The following is a 16,339-nucleotide window of genomic DNA, read 5'->3' as shown; positions in this document are numbered from 1 at the left end:
GTCTCTTGACATGTTTGTGATGTGCTATACTCATTCTAGACTATAGAAAATGCCCGGTATTAAAGATGAATTTGCCAAATCGACTCAGCAATGATAAAGTATCTATAATATGTTATTTGTCTTTAGTTATTTATTTTTTTTTAGAAACATGATAAATTAATCTTATTTTCTCAGTTTTTCCTCATATCCTAAAGCTCTTTCTCTCTTAATTATACTTCCCATTTCTCATAAAGACAATGAAATGAAAAACTGTCTTTGGATTTTACATAACTAAATTTATGTTAAAGAAAAGTTGTTTTATTTCTTGACTTATATTGTGACATTTCAAGGTTTGCAAATACATTAAAATTCAAAAGTCACCAAAACCACTGGGCCGCTTATTACTCTGAGTAACTGTTTTCTTCTTTTGAGAAATAGCATGGAATTAGTGGAGGAAGTATGGAGGAATTTTTTTCTTCTCCTGTTTGGTGCAATTCTGTCTGTTACAACATTTTTTTTTTAATTAAAGTTTGTTGGGGTGACAATGGTTACTAAAGTTACACAGGTTTCAAGTGTACAATTCTGAAATACATCATCTATATAACACATGGTAACAACCTTTTGAAAGGTGGTCTTCACACTTGGCTATAAAAGATATAGAGTTGACCAGTTTTCCAACCATTGTTTTTATCGTGTGTGTTTTTTAATCACAGAATTGACTCCTGAGGAGAGAGCCCAAAAGATTGCCAAAGCCATGCGCAAACAGTCTTCTGAAGTTAAGGAGAAGTGGGAAAGTCTAAATGCTACTACTAGTAATTGGCAAAAGCAAGTGGACAAGGCATTGGAGAAACTCAGAGACCTGCAAGGAGCTATGGATGACCTGGGGGCTGACATGAAGGAAGCAGAGGCTGTGCGGAACGGCTGGAAGCCCGTGGGAGACTTACTCATCGACTCGCTGCAGGATCACATTGGCAAAACCATGGTCAGTGCCACTGCCTCAGATGAAGGCTTTTAAGAAATGTTTTATTGTTAAGACAACACAAGTAAAGAGAGCTACATATATGGTTTGTTATGAGGTCAACACCGTTACAGCCCCTACCAAAATCAGCATTTCCAGTCACAACAGATGTTTTCCATATGCCCCTCACCATCAAAACCCCTTACCCCTCAAATAGCAACTAATGTGACTTTTACAATAATTTGCTTTCATTTTTATTCCATTTTGTTTCACTCAACTGTGCATCCCCTAAACAGCTGGTTAAAAATTTTTTTAAAGTTCCTTTTAATATCCAGATTTCCCCTCTATCTTTTTATTTTTTCAATGCATTTGTTAAGGAAACAATGAGTTGTTTGTTTTAGAGTGTTTCTCACAGCTTGGATTTTGCAGAAAGGCATCCACATGGTGTAGTCTGGCAAGTTCCTCTCTATTCTGCATTTCCTGTAAATTCGTAGTTGGCTTTAGAGTTTGAATCAAAAGCGCACTGTCTTTTACAGGGAATTCTTCTCTATACATTTTATCTCATTGTCTGAGTACATTAATGAGGATTTATTTACCTATAAATTCTCTTACTATTCAGGAATTGCCCGAAGTTAAGGATGTTAGACCTACCTTCTAGACCCCCTTTGGCTCCCATATTCCAGAACATATCCAGAAAACAAAGTTAATGGAATTTGGGCAGTAAGAGGCACAAATAACAGATTTAGCAGGTAGTGGGATTTATAATAGCATAGTAAAGTATATACTGTCATAAATCAAATCAAAAAATAAACCAAAGAAAAATCAGAAGGTGTTTGACTGACAATATCTATCATGAATGGGATTTTTATTGCAAAAGACATCCCTGTTTTGTACACTGATATTGGATAACACTCTCCCTTTGTATGTCTGCATGTGGCTGAATGGGAAGAGAAGCAAGGACTAGGAAATTAACCAAATACTTAGGCAAATTACATGAGTAAATACATATGTGTGTGTGTGTGCATGTATATATGTATATGTATTTAGACATAGGAATAATATAATACCTAGCATTTATTGAGGCTTACTATATGCCAAGAATTGTTCTTAGCCAGTTTATATATATATATCTCTCTCTTAATCCTCACACTAACCTAAGAAGATAGGTATTATTATTGTGCTCATTTTACAAATGATGAAACTGAAGATATTGCTCAAGCCCACAGAGCTAGTAAGTGGTAGAGTTTTCCTGATTTTTTTTGTACTCTTCTCTGTTATCGTAGAGACCTCTTTCATAATTATGTTATTAAGCATAATTTCGATCAACTATTTGAATTTAAAGGTTTAAAAGTTACATATTAAATTTTAAACTTAAAAAATACTATTACTAAAAGAGTATTGGTACCTGCTATCTTTCATTTTAAATATACATGAGTTTCCAGCTACCCTGTGAATTAACAAGTTTTCTTCCTAGAGCTCTAGTACCCTAAAAACCATTTCCATGGGTGGATCTGAGTTTAAAATAACCAATTGAAAATAAAGCTTCTTTGGAAGTGACACACTTCTTGTATTTTTTTTAAAAAAAAGGTCTTAAATACAGATCTTTAAGTCAGTGGTTTACAAAAAGTATGTTCTTTTGGACTGCAAAATGCCTCTTGGTTGGACCAAGAATTTATCCATTTGTATTTGAAAGTATCAGCTTTTAATAGAGGATGATTAATGATGGATGAAAAATGAACAGTTGTATCTGGGCTTATTAAAGACCTAAAAGTTTTAGAGTTGTTAATCCCATTTGATTAAAGAAATTATCCACCTCTGCATCCAAATCCTTTTCTTCAAATCACTGCTAAAGTGAAAAGCTAGTAAAACTACAATTAGTGTTTAAGAGAAAGGAATAAACTGTGGGTTAAAATATTTTTGACAATTTTATTAGGAAAAAATAAAATAAAAGCTCAAATTTCATTAAACTAAGTAAAATGGACTCAAACTCTGGGGTGTTTTACATGTGTTCTAAACTATATCCCAAGTCCCATTGGAGCTATAGACAGATGAAAATAAGCACTGATGATTGCTAAATATTATTAAATACGCCAAAGTAACTGGGAAACAAAATCTTTGGGGTAATTAAATGATTTTAACTGCCCCAAATTATTCTCAGTCAGTCTTATTTGCAGAATACACACCTTCTGACAGGAGATGGGTTTGGGATTCACATCTGCCACCAGGCTTCCAGTCAGCACCTTTAATACTAGCAGATGTTTCTGTTTTTATAGCAGGGAAGACTGCATAGACCTTTATTCTTCTATAAGAACATGCAGCCAAAACATGATAAATTGCTTCTTTATACTAGAACACATGGGAGATCCGAAATTATTTTAAAACTTGCTTTGTTTCAAGCCCCTTAGTTCGGAAGCCCTTAAAAGCCCAAAGATAAACTCTCTTAATAGATTTCTTATTGCCATAATACACCTGACCAGAACAACAAAAACAAAACCTACAGACCTTGTTTGTCAAAGATCTTTTAAAGTTTTCACGTGTGGCTTGTAAGAGAAAAACATTAATTTTATAGAGGAAAAGTTAAAACTTCTTACTACAGATTTTAAAAATCTGTCTTCCAGTTCAATGGAATTAAAATTTTTTAAATCACCTTTTGAAAGAAATCTGGTTATTGAAGAGTATGTATATCTGAAAACATTTTCTAGCATCTCATTTTTAATCTTGAATACCTCCATTTTGGTATTTCACAAAGACATTGATTTTAAAAGCTGATTAAAATTCTCAAGTCCTCCAAGGTACTCAAGGAGAGAATATTAATGTATAATATTAAAATCACAACTGAAGAAACTTTGAAGGATTTGAGTTCTGTAATTATTCTCAAGCTGAATTTTAAGCTTGTCAGTTCTCTCCCAAGTCCAGGCTGAAAAATTCTCTTTCCCCACCTTAATTCCCACTTTTCTCTATCCTATGCTTCTATTTCAATTATTAATTCCTTAGACCTATGTTATGTTAACAAAATGCCTTTGTTAATGATATAATTGCTTTTCTCATTGAACTGTGTTGGTACATCTGTTTGTGTGTGCACTTTCCATTATCCACAAAAGACCAACATCTGTCAGCCATGGAGAAAGACTATCACGACTCTGAATTCCTTCTCTTTCCATTTTACAGCAATTCACATGTCTATGTGGGCTTGCCTTCTTCTTCCAGCTTTTGAAATGCTGAAGTCTTTAGAATTCTGATGGTATTTCCTGCCTTTTGCACGTTGGCTTTCCTGCTCACTGTTTCAAATGTCATTGATACATGGCTACCTTCGAAGTCCATATTTTTTACTCTGACTCTGGCTCCAGGCTGTCCCTTCTGACTCTCCTCCTTGAACGTCTTCATGTGGCTTTTGGGCATATTCCAATATTTTGAAATACTAAAACATTTTCTGGTTTAACTAGAATTAATTTCCTTTAAAAAATAAAGTTATAGTCTTAATATTACTTTCATATTTATCAACCATAATGATTATTTTTAGCCTATAGATGTTATATAAGGAGGAGTTATATAGGGTGATTAGGAAAATGTTGGAAGAGAGAAGGAAGGAGGGAAGTGGTTAAAGAGGCTTTCATTTTATTACTCATAAGGAGAAAGCCAAATTAATACTTGTAGTGTTTTAATAAAACCTCATGGTCTTCAAAGTACTTTAATGTACATCATTTCATTAACTAAACTTTGAGTGGTGACAGAGGAGAAGAAAGGGGGCTCACAAGCCTATGCCTCGTTTCTTAAGGGATGGGGATTATAGAAATGATTAAACCTGAGACTGATGCTAATAGTATGTTAACAACACCTAATAAGGTAAGTTTGGTACATGGTTAACTCTAATTTTGTGATGTACCAAAGAAATAAAAAATACAGTTTTTTTTTTAGAACCCACTGCTGTTCCCAATTTCATATTGGCCTAATGTTGCCTCAAATATCATTGTTGTGGGCTTTTGTCAATAGAAAGAAGTTCTGCCCCTCTTGTATTACAAACTTTGTGCTGAATACTGCAGGATGTCTGTTCTCAAGAAGCTTCCATTCTGCATGGGGGACATTAAGAATATAGATGCTGTAATACCAAATACTAAGAGCTTTGACAAGGAATGATATTTAAAATATATAACACTGGTTTGTATGGCCCCAAACACTTAGAATGGCCTCCACTATAAAACCCAATTTGTATGTCTCTATGAGTGTGACTGGAAGTCCTGGCTGGGTTGGAGAAGGCAGAGAGAATGCTGGGAAGCATATGGGAGGGACCTCTAAGTAAGATTGGTTTGAGAAAGGCCTCAGGAAAATCTTTTCTGAAATGAGATGGATGGGTGGGGCAACTGAGTTGAGTCTTTTAAACGATCAGTGGGACCTAGGCAGAGGCTTTGTTGGAAAAAGAGAACATGAACTTAGAGGCAGGTAGAATTCTGTGCAGAACAGAGAAAGCTTAATATTTTCATTACTCTATTTGCTCTCACAGGACGTGTTATTGTTATTAGCCCTAAATTTTTTTTGTTGTTTTCTTCCCCTTTTCACATACACTCCCCACCATCTCTCTGTACTGTGCCCACAAGTGGCATCTGTCAGTTCTAAGTTTCATTTACCTCTTTTCTCATAGACTCCACTCCTCTTGCCCCATCTCTAACCATAGACAGAGATCACAAATGGTTTTGAAAAGGATAGACCTTATCTCTAGAGTATTTAACAGGCATAGGTTTTCTGGTTAGGAAAGTTGTTTTTACTGTGCACTCTCTAACTTAATTCTAAATGGAAGCTTGTTCAAATCAAGTTGTTGTATCAGGTGAAAAATCATTAAGGTGAAAAAAATCATATTAAAAAAGAAAAAAGAAGGAAACTATAAAAGAAAATTAAAGATAGAATCAAGACCAGAGATTAGTAAAGTAGATAATAATGATATTTGCCAGACTAAATTGCATATAATGGAAAATTTGAAGGAAATACATATATAATCATTCAAATGAGTTTGCACTATAATTTTTCTCTTCACACCCCTTTTTAGTCTGTCTAGTTATAAAGGATTACTCTTTAGCTGATGGTCCTGGTTACAGAAGACCTGACTTGTATCAGCTTTTGTTGAGTGAGCAACTATAGTTGGCCACTAAGCTGATCTTGCCATTTTCTTTGAAGGAAAGTTCAAAATGCTACCTTTGGTTATATTCTTTTCTGATGTCATTTTTGTCCTTTTGTTCCAGGCATTTAGAGAAGAAATTGCACCAATCAACTTAAAAGTTAAAACAGTGAATGATTTATCAAGTCAGCTGTCTCCACTTGACCTGCACCCATCTCTAAAGATGTCTCGCCAGCTAGATGACCTTAATATGCGATGGAAACTTTTGCAGGTATCAGTTTATTCCTCTTCATAATCCAGGTTTACCCCTTGGTGGGTCTTTAAACCTTACCTCACTATTCTACCAAGCATCATCATTTTTTCTTTCTTTAGTGCTTGTATTTGGTAATGGATTCACAGCATGTGACATCAGTTGTCTTTCAATATCTTGAACCCAAAGGCTTCATTTATTTATGAGTATAAGTTTTAATGTAATTTTTTATGTATTATTTATATGATATTTGTAGAAAATTGCAAAAGGTCAAATAAATCATAGTAATTGAAACCTGTGGTAGGTCACAGAAAGATTGTTCCCTTAATGGCTTGTAAAAGAGTCATTTTTCTTACTTTAATCATGTATTGTTTATTTCTTTTCAAAAGTTAAGAGGGTCTCCATTCTTCTTGTTTCAAATGCTTGCTATTTAGGTGTCTTGCTCAATGTTTCCAGCTAGTACATTTATACTGTTGTGCCACAATCCTTGCCTTTAGCCCTGAGATCTTAGGTGCCCTAATACAGTTGTTTTAATGACTCTGGATCATACTTGCTTGTCCTAGAGTTAATAGAGCCAAACCAAGAAGAACCCTCTCGAGTATAACTAGGTATCAGCATTTGCAAGTCACTACTACCATGCCAATCAACAGTTTTGGGCCCAGTCTTTGTGAAGCTTTGTCACTTTCAATGTCCAGTTCCTACGTCATAATAATCATTTTCTTCCTCTGCAACGCAGGATCATTTCAGTGAAAGATTGAAAAAATAATTCTTACTAATTTCACTCTATACTTTGGGCCTAAATGTGATATTTAAAAAGGTTAATATGCAATTTTGAGGTGGTACACAGAAGCATTTTATTTTAAAGATATAATAGATTTCCTGAATTAATTCAAACATTGAAATACCCCATGGTTCATATTTTCTTCATGAAACTGAAGAGGTAAGAAATGAGCTGTATAGTATTAGACAGTTTTTTCTGTCTTTGAAAGGAGTGTTAATAATCTGGGATTAGTAAAGCAGGATATGTTAAACTCATATGGGCTGTTCTAGTGAAGGGAACACAGACGTGTTTGACCTATACTCTTTTTTTCTTCTGCTTTATGTCTCTAATTCATCATTTTCATGTAGTTATTCCTGTGGTCCATCTTGATTTCCTTCCCATTCTGTTTCTGTTACCACCGTCTCCAAAGATTAGAAGTCAGGGAATACGTTATGTTTGAAAAAGGATATGTGTTCTGTCATCCTTATCTTTGAGCCTGGTAACTGCTAGTGCTCAATGTTAGTCGCTGGTTGCATGAAATCTGTGCCTGCAGACAGCGTTGTTATATTTCTTGAAAGAAGTAGCATCTTCTTTTCTCCTCCTGAATGTTAAGTGTGGCGTTTGAATGCTTTTCAGCCTTAATGAAAGAAAAATACTTGCTAATGCAATTTAAATAGCTAATCAGGAGAAATTAGAGCTGTCCAGTGAGCCAGAGATACACACATTTCATTTAAAGGCAGCTGAAAATAAGATTGGCAATCTAAGTGGAACAGCTACTACACTACACTACACTATGTAGAAGACCAGGAAAAAGGACATGGAAATGGCGGTAGGCTGTGTGCAATTGTTATTGATTGGCCATTAGGTTCTCAGTTTACCAACTCCTTGCATCTTCATAATGTAGACATCTAAAAATACAGTGTGTGTAAACAAATTATATAGAGTATATTGATCTGCTATACCTCCCAATCAAGGGCTTGGTCACAAAATTGGTGGAAAATAAGAAGACATTCCATAATCATATATATCCTATCTATTATCTATTTATCTATCTGTCATCATCTAATTCTGTCGTCTCTCTTGCTATCTATTTATCTATTTTTCTTCCTTGGAGTATTTTAGACTGCTTTCTCATTTGTTCCCTGTAGCACTTCTTTTTGTGCTACATTTGTTCCATGTAGCCCTTTCTTACAAAAGAGAGATGAGAAGCCACTGACCCCATTGCCACATCTTGACTTAAGATGCTTTAGGCCTTTACTGCTTTGGAGGCAATGCAGTTTAATAGTAAAGGCATAGCCTCTGGCACCAAATGAACTGGGTGTGAATATTAGCACTGCCACATACTAACTGTATGTCCTGGACACCTCTTTGCAGCTCAATGTCTTTCTCTGTAAAATGGTGATAGTAATAAATAATGCTTACCCAGTATGGATATTGTGAGGATTAAGAGTTAGTTCTTATCAATTGCTTAGAAGAGTGCCCGGCACTGTTTGCTGTTACTCGGGGCCAGAAGGAGTCTGTTTTCATACCAGTGTTTTCATTCCAGAGATAGAGAAGGAGTCTATACAAGCACTCATATCTTGGGCAGTAGCTTCATTTGTTATAATACTTAAATCAAGGATATGATGAAAGTCATTGTTTCGAAGTCAAATTATTTCTTGTGTGTGATGTGCAGGTATCTGTGGATGATCGCCTTAAACAGCTTCAGGAAGCTCATAGAGATTTCGGACCATCCTCTCAGCATTTTCTCTCTAGTAAGTACTAATGAACTTGACTGAGCTCATTAGTCAAACGGATCAGACTATTATTTCACTCAAGAAGCCATATTCTGTGCTGTAAGTGTATTTACTTATAGTAGGTAAATATATGAAAGGAGGTATTAACATTGATAACTATTGTTTGTTGGTTATTATTTGTAGTAACCTGGTCACAACTGATACGTTTTTTGAAGTAAGAGCAAGTCTTTAGGATGGTTTTTCACTGAACCATTTGTTGTAACTAATATAACATCATACACTAATTGCTATTTCATATGCAAAGTTTCTGAACTTTTTCCACAATAAAGAAACAATTTTTATATTTTAAGATTTGAATTAATTTTTATCCTTAAAATGTGCTTATTAGTTTCAAATGCACGTTTAAAAGTAAAACATTACCCTTCACAAATCTTTAAATGAGAAGATTTTGGTTTATTAAGATCACTGCAATCATATTTAGCTTTCCTTCTGGTCAACTATTATAGATTTAGCCAAACCACATATGTAGATTTTTATGTAATATTCTCCAACTGAACTCTTTTTTTTTATGGACTATTCATGAGATCTTGAATAATTAATTTGAACTCCTAGTTTATCTATCATTTACTGCTGAAGAAACTGAAGAATGTAGGATTCAGAGTCACCCAAAGTGAGGTTAAAATACTAATTCTGCTTTTTACCAGAACTGTGATTTCTGAAAGTTCATTTCTTTATCTTAAAAGTATTATAATAATGCCTGTTTCCTTTGATTGCCTTGAAAATTACAGGATAAAACATATCGAGTTACAAAAAGCACCTAACACAGTTCTTGGCACAGATGCTTTCACTAAATGTCAATTCCTTTCCTTTTATTTTTTCTGACGAACATATGTAACAAAACAGTTTGTGTAATTCAATTAAAGTGAAGTTTAAAACTTAAGGCAAAGCTTATGATAACTTCTTTGCATCTATAACCATAGAGAGAACTGAAGCAATACCACGTCTTCCAACTAAATTATATTTTCTCTTAATATTGTCATGGTTGGCAATCTGCTTTACCTCAATTCAAAGTCTGTTTTTTTTTTGTTTTTTTACAATTTTGAGAATCCCAATCAGTGATTTCCTGCCCTTCTTGCCCTGCACCTTTCCAGTGCTCAAGCTCTCTCTCCCTCTACACTTACCTCCCTTTGCTTCTCTCCTTGTCTGCCCTCCATCTCTTCCTCTCCACCCCGTCCACCCCACCTGTTTCACACACCTGACCTCTTGGATAGTCTATCTTTGAGTGACTTATAGCCCTTCCTGGGATTTACTGTCTACTTGGGTGCCAAGATGCTTTTGTAAAGTTTGTACACCATCAATGTTGACCAAGTAAATAGGTTTGCCATCTACTCATTAGGTAAGAATTACTCCAGATTTCTTAAGCTTAATTTTATAGAATATAGAGCTATGCACTAAGATCAAATTAAAGAGGAATTTGACAAGTATCTGAGACTCTATTTATCATTCTGTTATAAGGATTAGTCATCTATTAATAGTGATGAAACTCTACACTTTCACCTAGCAACCATTCTTTCATAATAAAAATCAAATTCATGTTCTTTGGGATATAAAACATTGTAAAAATTGTGAAACCCAAGTACGTAGACTTTTATTGTCTAACACTGACAGTCAAGGAGGTGAAAGTTGTTCAAATCAAAACAATTATTAAAATGAATGGAGAAGTGTAAACAAAATCCCGATTCATAAGTGTAATAATTGTTATCCCTTACTTCTTGGAATCTTTCACTTCGTTATATTTCTTGGACTTTAGCCATGGGTATAAAAGGAGCCTGTTTAGTTAGGCACAAATAAAAACTGATCTATTAGCCTGGTGCCAACACTGGAATGAGGTTGGCTCGAATGAGAAATTTACCATGCCCAGTTCCATATTTTCATTCCTTTTTTATACTTTCATGGACATGGCTGGAGGAGGGAGTACTCACATTTTTATGAAGAGAGGAAGAATTGTTGAACAGAAAAATTGCTGAACTTGTGTTCAGAAATTCTGAGATCACATCTGAGTTCAGCCATTTATTTATTGGGCAAATTACTTCACCTCTGAATATTTAATTCCTCATAGAAGACATGGAACTTTAATATGTATCTTGTTGGCTTCCTTATTAATAGATATATTCAAAAATGCTTTGCAACATTTAGAATGCGATATATTTGTAAGGTATTGATATGACATGAAATTCAGAAAAAAATCATTGGTGACAACTGGTTATATGAGAGTCTAGTGATAGTTGCAAAGTTTTATTTGAATTTGCCTGTTTATTAGTTTATTTAGAAAAATTCCTTAAGAGTTCTAGATTCACATGTACAATTGGTTTAATGTAGGAAGAATATATTGCTATAAATAAGGAGTGGCTGGAATTGTAAAAAATAAGTACCTCAGTGAAATAAAACAAAATCTCAATCATAGTAATGTCAAGTGGATAAGTAGGAAACACTGTTTTCTGTGCATTACAGATGAAAATAAGTATTTGGTATTCTTCTATTTAGATAATTGCCTTGGTTCTTTACAATCCTTTGTCTATTTTATATTTTAATTTCTCCCTTTTTAAATTCATATAATCAATTTTGTTTAAATGCCGTCTGTTCTTAATAATTATTCCTGTGAATATAAAGCAAAGATGTTATTAGTGATCTGAAAAATTCAGTCTTGAGAAATATAGTTTATTATCTGGATATATTAATTTTGGTTTAAACTGAATCAAATTAATTTTGATTTAACTGAATCGAAAAATACAGAGTACAATTTCCAGGTAGCACTAAGTTTTAAATTGTGTTGGTTATAAACAATAAAACTTAACTTTTTTCCAAAACTACTTTTCTCAACAGGTTCAATTAGTTAGAGGTGGCATTAGAAATTGAACCCGTCTTGTTTCTTTCCTTGCTTCAAGTTAATTCTTTTTTTCAATGTATTAGGGTGACAATTGTTAGTGAAGTTACCTAGATCAAATGAATTTTTTAAAGTGAGTCTTTGTTTGGCCTTTCAGATTTCATAATTATAGGAATCCAGCTCACAAACCAGAGCAGTTCTCATTGAATTTGCTATAAAAGCTTCAGTTGTTTTGCATTAAGGCATAAAGCTCTCCGGTTAGCAGTTTCCAATCACCTCTCTTTGTTTCCTCAGCTTCAGTCCAGGTGCCATGGCAAAGATCCATTTCACATAATAGAGTCCCGTATTACATCAAGTAAGTTGATTTTAATTTTCCTTTATGACACCAAGACAATAAAGTTATATTGATAACTCAAGAGGCTTTTCCCCCCTGTAACTTTTAAAAATGAAATTCATTCTTAGTATCTAAAGGAACGTGTATACCTATATGTTTATATAAATAATACATATGTTTACTATTTGAAAGAAATTAGTTTAAAAGTCAGAATGATATTTGCGGTTTATTCGGTTAGGGCTATAGGTGTGTTTAGCTGCCTTTTTTTAACACAGATACTAAAATGTTTTGAGAAAAAAAATTCTAAATCCTGTTGACATACTGATGTTTTTCAAAAGGTGTTGATTGTAAACCATTTTTATTTCTCTCAGAAAATTCCTTTCAAAATTGCTTGTACTACTCTTCTCATTTTATTTTATTTTGAATTGTTAGTGTCAGGTGTACAAAACAATGTAATAGACATCTATACCTCTCACAAAGTGATAACCCCCTGTCTCCCAATCTACTACCCCTCTGACCTTGTATATAGCTGTTACATTTCCACTGACTCTATTCCCTATGCTGTACTCTACATCCTGTGATTTTATATATATATATATATGTATATATATATATATATATACACACACATATAATATATATATAATATATATTATATATACACATACATGTAATACATATATATAATTATAGTTGACATTCATTATTCAGCTTATTATTATATATATTATATATACACATACATATATATAATACATATATATATATAATTATAGTTGACATTCATTATTATTCAGCTTCTGTTTCAGGTGTACAGTGCTGTGGTCAGGCACCTACACCGTCCATGAAGTGGTCTCCCTGTACTCTTCTCATTTTAATCCACCAAAAAGAAAGTGTTTCATCATGAAAAAGTTCAATATTTTCAAGTTTTTCTTTTGACTTATGGGAACTACGTGCAATGTTACTTTAGGCTTATCATCCTTCATTTTTGTTGTCAACTTGACAGCTTCTCCTTTTTTCATACTAAATGTCTCCTTGTTGTGTAACATTTTACAGATTTTGTATAATTTACACAGGGTCTGGGTAGGATTTTATCCTTGGCTTAGTCTACGTGTTGTCACAGGACAGAATGATAAAATACAACTTCTACAATCCCTTGAGTTGTAAGTTAGCAAAGCTCTTGATTTACAATGTGATAAAGTGATGAAGAGTTGTAGTTATCTATTTCATGTATAAGGTGAATGACATCATATTTATGAGAAAAATGCTGACTTATTATCAAGAGACAAATCTGTCTCAGATTAGTTGTGTGACCTAAGGCAAGTCGGGTAAAGATCTCTGGGCCAAGTTTCTTTTATATCCTTCCTAAAACAGCATGTGGTATCTCCAGAAATCGTGCCAACACTAACAGTCTACTCTTCCAATATCCCTCTTCCTGAAAAATTTGTTGTGAAGTCAGTGTTTATGGAAGAATATTTCCTAATGAAGGTTTTATTGTAGTCTGAGATTATGCTCAGGATGAAAAAATGATGAGTAAATTTGCCATAACACATAACAAATATAATAAGCAATATGTGTTACATTGTCTTAAGGGAATACTTTTATCAGTGTAGTCTCTGTAGTGTACTGAGTTATGATAAACTCAAGGGTAAAGCAGCAAATCAGCTGATTGGTGTCAAAATTGTGCAAGCATGAATGGGAAGAAATCAGAGGCTAGGCAAATTGACATGTCTATTGAGAGACGACGTGATAATCTGATCCAAATTTTCAACATCTTTTTATTTTACATTATTATTCCTAATAATAATAATAATAATAATAATAATAGAGACTTTTAATTTACTGGGTGAATATTGACTTGAATTGAATATTACAGGTTTCGGCATAAATCTGATGTAAAATCATGGCTACACAAACATGACCCACATCTTGGATTTAACTATGTCAGGTTACATGAAGATGGAGGAAGGAGGCACAAGCCAGGGAATGCAGGCAACTTCTAGAAGCTTCTAGATGGAAGTAGGATTCTCTCTTAGGACCTCCAAGGAGAACATCGCCCTGACAACCTTGATTTTAGCTCAGGGTGATATTTATTTTGTGATAGTTTGTTACTGCAGCGATAGAATACTAATACATGTACTAATTAATACATGTACTTACCTATCCATGCAAATTAATTGAAATTAATTAATTTACTGAATTGACCTAGAATCCTATATCATCTGATTGTTTTAAAATGTAAATTGGATCCAATAATGGACGGATTTTCATTTTTACTAGATAATATTAAATCTCTTGCTTGATTATATAATGCAATGGTGATCTATTTGATTTAGCACTTTAAAAATTCTTCCTCAATTCATTTGCGCTGGTATTAAAAGGGATTTCTGTATGTCCAGATTGGTTATATATAATTGAGTATTACATGATTTAAGTCAGAATGTCACTAATTCAGAATTTTTATGGTTTTGGTAGGATCTAGCAGGATTGTATCCTTACTCAAGCTATGAGTTCTTATGAGGCAGTCCAGTAGAGTAAAAGCTAATTTATTTGGCATCTCATTGGCTGGAGCATTATAACCAGTACTTCAAAATATATGTGTATAATACAGCAGTGATGGCCAGTATTTTTAACGATAACCTGTAGTATTGTAGCACCCTAAAATATCTTCAACATCATTAGTGAAAGATTGGATTTTCTTAAATATATGTAATTTTAGTGTTAAATGTCTTTTAGGGCTTTCAAATATTTAGAAATCTGCCCATGTGCACAGAATGAGTTCTCTTATTTTCAGAAAACGTTTTTTTTTGCCAGATTCTTTCATTACTTGCTCTGTTGTGCAACTTAGCAGTTTATTTCCTCATAAAGAAGGAACATCAGTCTTGAGGGTTATGTGAGCCAGTATTTTCATCCAATTGTTATGAAAACAAAATTTAATTCCCAAATAAATTAATAAGCAAGTGAATGATGAATGGAAATGCTTTTCATACACACTTCCCTTTGCATGGCTGCACATGTTAGTAGAAGAAAACTGTTAAAAACAAATTTAGAAAAAATTTCATGCAACTAGAGTTTCCTAGAGTATGTTAGAATCTATTAATTTGACCAACAAGAAAATAATATTCAGGTGGAAATATTAAATACTTTCAATTATTTAAGTATGCCGTTTTATATACTCTAATGTCAGAATATAGCAAGAAAGTTGAGAGGAGAGTGGAATGGAGAAGTTACTTTTATTTCACATTTTAATTTTATAGATTAGTTAAAACCTACTTTACTGGCTTCCAGATGCATTTCTTTCCCTCTAGATAATTCTTTAGTAATATTTTGAAGTGTACTGCAGTGGTTCCACGGCCCATTTGTTTCTAGAAAATGATAGACTATAGATCTGAACTGTTAAGAACATATGTAGTATGAATCCCTCTATGTTTATATCTTAAATTGAAACTCATATCTTTAAATTATGTTTGCTGCCTCGAAGGCAGACTTTCCCAAACAGGTCTAGTTATTTTTCTTTTCTCATATAGTCCAGTGACAGCTCAGTCTTCTGTGAGTGTAAGAAAATCTGAAATGCCTCTTGTTGCCTTCACAATATACAAAAATCTTACAAAAAAGCTAGATCTTTCTTTGTGAATTTTCAGTCCTATGTTTGTGTTTTACAAAGTTGTTCATTTCCTCAACTAAAAGTTAACATGCAGGGAGTTTCATATATAAAGAGAATGATGAATAAAAGCTTCGGGTTGAACTTTCCTAATGTATCACATTAATCATGTAAAATTCATTGCTTCTCATTTTGTTTCAGAAATATGAATAATAATGATAATAAATAAAAAAGAGTTATAGAGGGTAATAATAATGAACACTGTAATCAATTATTTTTGGAATGTTCATTTGCCAGCCACTGCACTAACGCTGTGCATGGATGATATCTTTTAATTCTCACAGTAGCCCAGTGAGGTGCAGGTACTGTCCTTACCCCATTTACAGACCAGACTTAGATAATAAGTACATACTTAGTCTGCTTGAGCTCACAGGGACAGTAAATGGAAGAGTCAGGAAGTGTTCACATCCAGCAACTGACTCCAACTCCTGAATTCTTGACCACTATGCCCTGCTGCCTCCTGTTCCCAGTATGATTGAGGCAGAGAATAGAAATTTTTAGTCACATGGCAAATTTGGGTAAGATGAAGGATTACAGTTAGGAATGAGCGATCCGGTGGAGAAAGTATGAGCCAACTTCCTTTTTTCTGTATCATAAACTGGTTATCATTTATTATGTACCTACTGTGTGCTAGCATTGTGCACAGAGATGTCCAAGGATAAGGCCCATG

General features: G+C 33.7%; 1 protein-coding gene across 4 annotated transcripts in view; it reads left to right on the top strand.

Moving 5' to 3' along the window:
- The window catches only part of UTRN (utrophin), a 461,045-nt gene that overhangs the window by 362,333 nt on the left and 82,373 nt on the right, over positions 1-16,339 (top strand). For all 4 annotated transcript variants that reach the window (XM_081037226.1, XM_081037224.1, XM_081037225.1 and 1 more), the window contains 4 exons: positions 693-961; positions 6,169-6,315; positions 8,730-8,808; positions 11,969-12,029. In XM_081037226.1, coding sequence (XP_080893352.1) covers positions 693-961; positions 6,169-6,315; positions 8,730-8,808; positions 11,969-12,029 — 556 coding nt within the window. The remainder of the gene's footprint in view (positions 1-692; positions 962-6,168; positions 6,316-8,729; positions 8,809-11,968; positions 12,030-16,339) is intronic.

This window comes from Rhinolophus hipposideros (genome assembly GCF_964194185.1).
Source record: "Rhinolophus hipposideros genome assembly, chromosome: 3".
Taxonomy (NCBI): Eukaryota; Metazoa; Chordata; class Mammalia; order Chiroptera; family Rhinolophidae; genus Rhinolophus; species Rhinolophus hipposideros.
This window is presented reverse-complemented; position numbering and strand designations above follow the sequence as displayed.